Source organism: Lycium ferocissimum, chromosome 5, assembly GCF_029784015.1.
Source record: "Lycium ferocissimum isolate CSIRO_LF1 chromosome 5, AGI_CSIRO_Lferr_CH_V1, whole genome shotgun sequence".
NCBI lineage: Eukaryota > Viridiplantae > Streptophyta > Magnoliopsida > Solanales > Solanaceae > Lycium > Lycium ferocissimum.
The window spans coordinates 15,553,768-15,557,493 of NC_081346.1; the positions used below are offsets into that span (position 1 = coordinate 15,553,768).

The window sequence follows — 3,726 nt, forward strand, 5'->3', positions numbered from 1 at the left end:
TTAGTGGTGATTGATAGGTTTACCAAATACGGACATTTCATAAGCCTAGCTCATCCCTATAATACTACTCAAATTGCTCAAATGTTCCTGGATCAGGTGTGTAAACTACATGGAGTACCTTGCTCAATCATGTCCGATCGGGATCCCATCTTTGTAAGTCTGTTCTGGCAAGAGCTTTTCAAAAATCTACAGGTACAACTTAAGTTCAGCCTACCATCCACAAACGGATGGACAAACCGAAAGATTGAATCGATGTTTAGAGTCATACCTGAGATGTATGACTGGACAGAAACACAAGGATTGGTGCAAATGGCTTTCCTTAGCTGAGTTTGGTACAATACAAATTTTCAATCAGCTATAGGGATGACTCCATTTCAAGCCTTGTATGGTTACGAGCCTCCGCAACCAACCTTCGAACTCATTGCTCAAACCAAGGTCGAATCAGTCAATCAATTACTAAAAGAGAGGAAGATTTTAAGCAAGCAACTCAAGAAGAATCTGATCAAAGCTCAATCACGCATGAAGCATTATGCAGATAGCACAAGGAGTGAACGAGAAATCGAAATTGGTGATCTGATTTTCATCAAACTTCAACCCTATCGACAGACCTCTGTGGCTCTACGGAAGAATCTCAAATTGGCGTCAAAGTTCTTTGGTCCTTACCCTGTGATTAAGAAGATCAGTCCGGTAGCGTACGAACTTGAATTGCCAAATGAATCCCGAATTCATCTCGTCTTCCATGTTTTGCAATTGAAGAAAAACTGGTCCTAGAGCCCGTTCGACGGGCTTATAAGTCGCTTATAAATGTTTTCTGATTGTTTCTACCACAAAGTTTAAATAGCTATTTTCTAAACAAGTGTTCTCAAAAATAATTTCCATTCTTAATTTTTTTAATTATCTAAAAAATTATGCCTTATAAATGAAAATAAATTTCAAAAAAAATAAAGTTAGGCTACCCAACTTATTTTTTGAATTATGCTCGCAAACAGCTTATAGGCATAAGCCCATCCAAACAGGCTCCTAATGTTTTCCCGGTAAAGGAACCTCCTTTTAGCACCCCAGATGGTCAGCTAATAGCAGAACCCATTGCAATTCTCGATCGGAGGATGGTGAAGAAGAGAAACATAGCTTCGACCCAAGTTCTTGTGCAAAGGGCCAATTTGGCTCCGGAAGACGCAACCTGGGAAGATTTCACCTTCTTCACTACGCAATTTCCAGAGTTCCAACCTTGATTATCAAGGTTCTCAAAGGGGAATGTAATGTAGCAGGTCAAAGGATCAACTGAGTCACTGAAACATATGAAGAAAGAAATTGGGTTCAAGTTTTCGTTGTCTATTAAGTTTCATTATTAACAATTTAGTCCTTTAAGGCTAGTTTTGGTTTTAAGAGATCCTAAGTGTGGTGGCCTATGTAATTGGCTAACACGTGTCTTGTTATTTTCCTTGTATCCGTTATTTCCTTTTCTGTAGTTGTCTAATTTCTATTGGTAGGGTACACTATCCAGTTGGTAGGAATTTAGGGTATTAAAATATCTTATAGGAGTCATTTTACGAGCACTTTTGGATAATGAAAACCTTATTTTAAGTTTATTATTTTTCTCTTTTTCCTTTACTAATCTCGTCAAGTAGCTATCATGCTACATACTTTTTCATGTACTTTTAAATGATGACATGCAATTAATACAGAACAAATAAATAAAGAGAGCTTTATTTGGAAAAAGTAAGTTTTCTAATATGGTTTTAACTTGATCACATAAAAGTTCTACTAATCCAAAAATAGCCTTTGGGCTAAATCTTCGTATTCGATTAAAAAATTTACTAAATATGTACAAAAATTAAATTTAGAACCCAGTTACTAACATTTGATGTCGTTATTCAAGAATTTATAACCCGTTAAGTTCAAATCTTGTCTCCGCCTTTGAATTTTGGTAATCAAATTCTATACTTTTTTTTAAATCAGACAATACTAGGACAAAATTCTGCTGTATTTTCTGTCTGAATTAGGGGTGTTCATATGAAACCGCAAAATAGTACTAAACCAATAAATTGAGTGACAAAATTCTTCTGTATTTACGTCGATTTATTAAATTGAATTGGGTCTTCAACAAAGTGGCACATGATGGAGTTCAAAAAATCTATTCTTCCTTATTGAATTGGGCAATTCGCAGGAAATGCCCCTCATTCGGTAAAGGCTCTTTAATTTTTGCCCTTTCGCGTGTAAAACTCCGGTGTTTTGGGTTCAAATCCCGCTCTAAAAATAAATAAAAAATAATTTCGCAAAGAAGATTGGAAAATTTATGTCGATCATTCTATAAATTTTATGCCTTAAGGCAATTTATAATGCAGAATTTTATGCCTTAAGACTTAGTTATGCCTTAAGGCAACCTCTGCCGGAGACATCATAAGTTATCTTAAGGCATAACTAAAGTTATGCCGGATCCAACATAAAGGCCTTATTTTATAAAAAATTTAAGCATGCTTAAGCGCAACATAAGTTTCGATCCGACATAACTTTAGTTATGTCTTAAGGCAACTTATGCCGCATAAGACAGTACTTTTCAAAGCTCAAGCGAAATTATTTTTATTTTTATGCCCGAAATGGGTTCGAACCCAATCTCGCATTTTCTTACCACCTTTTCAAGGAAAAACTTAAAGACCACCACTTCGAGGGACAAAATTTAAAGACCACCCCAAATGGCAACTCATTAAAAAATGTTTTGGAATTTGTCTCACAAGTGCTTTCACATTCGCGACAATATTGATACCATCTCTCCGTCTCTAATTAGAATTATTGATTTAACAGATTAATTTACGTGATGATTGTTGTTGATCTAAAAATCGTGTTTATGATGTATTTATCAGGTACAAAAAGGCCTGGACTTTAAAATTTAATTCCTATTGACAAAAAATGAGCAATCAAGTTCCAAAGTGCGTTCATCCGAACCCCTTTCGTAAAAAATTACAAAGGTATTTTCAAAGTTAAAATTATTTTATTATGGATATATAGAGATGTCGAACCCCCGACTTCTTTGTGTATTTACCTTTAGAATTTTTTGAACCCCCAGATAAAAATCCGGCTCCGCCAACGCCTATGGAAATCGTGAAATTACTGGCGTCGTGGGATGCGCGCATAATTGGTGCCACACCTCATTTATCTCCACCAGCCCACGTGATGCAATGCATTGGGTGGCGCGACGCATAACTTATGCGGGGTGTTTTTGATGCGCCACTAACGTCATTTTGGCCTATGCCACGACTCTGAATTTCACAAAAATACGGCTAAGTGAATATGATCCCACAGTGATGCGTGGTCGCGACCCAGGCTTAATTTTGATGGTTTCCTTGCTCATTTTACTCTAGTTTAGCTCCAATATCTCAAACTCACCTAATCATCAAATTACACCAACATAAGCACAATTACTCATTACTAAAAAACTGTCCAAAATCGAGGGACAAAATTGACGGTATATCAAAAACTGACTGACTATGGGTCATCGATTTTGGCCACGTCAGCTTTCGTAAACCCACTCGGGTCCCGTCGGTTTAAAGGATGTGGGTTTGGCTGTTTTGTTTATTTTTTTCGCTTGGTTTCCGTATGATTGCAAAAGAATCACGGATCGTGTCGCTTTTATTAAATATTTTATATTGATAAATAAATAATCCAAAAGGTGTAAAAGACCGAAGCAGTCCATCATTTTTTTAAAAATATATAATTTAAAAATTATAT

At 36.1% G+C, this 3,726-nt stretch overlaps 1 protein-coding gene across 1 annotated transcript; it reads left to right on the top strand.

Annotated features, from left to right (window-relative positions):
* Window positions 1-363: 363 nt before the first annotated feature.
* LOC132057593 (uncharacterized) lies at window positions 364-1,232 on the top strand. The gene is made up of 2 exons (XM_059450222.1): window positions 364-687; window positions 990-1,232. Exons 1-2 carry the CDS (start codon window positions 364-366, stop codon window positions 1,230-1,232), a joined length of 567 nt encoding a protein of 188 aa, XP_059306205.1.
* Window positions 1,233-3,726: the final 2,494 nt, after the last annotated feature.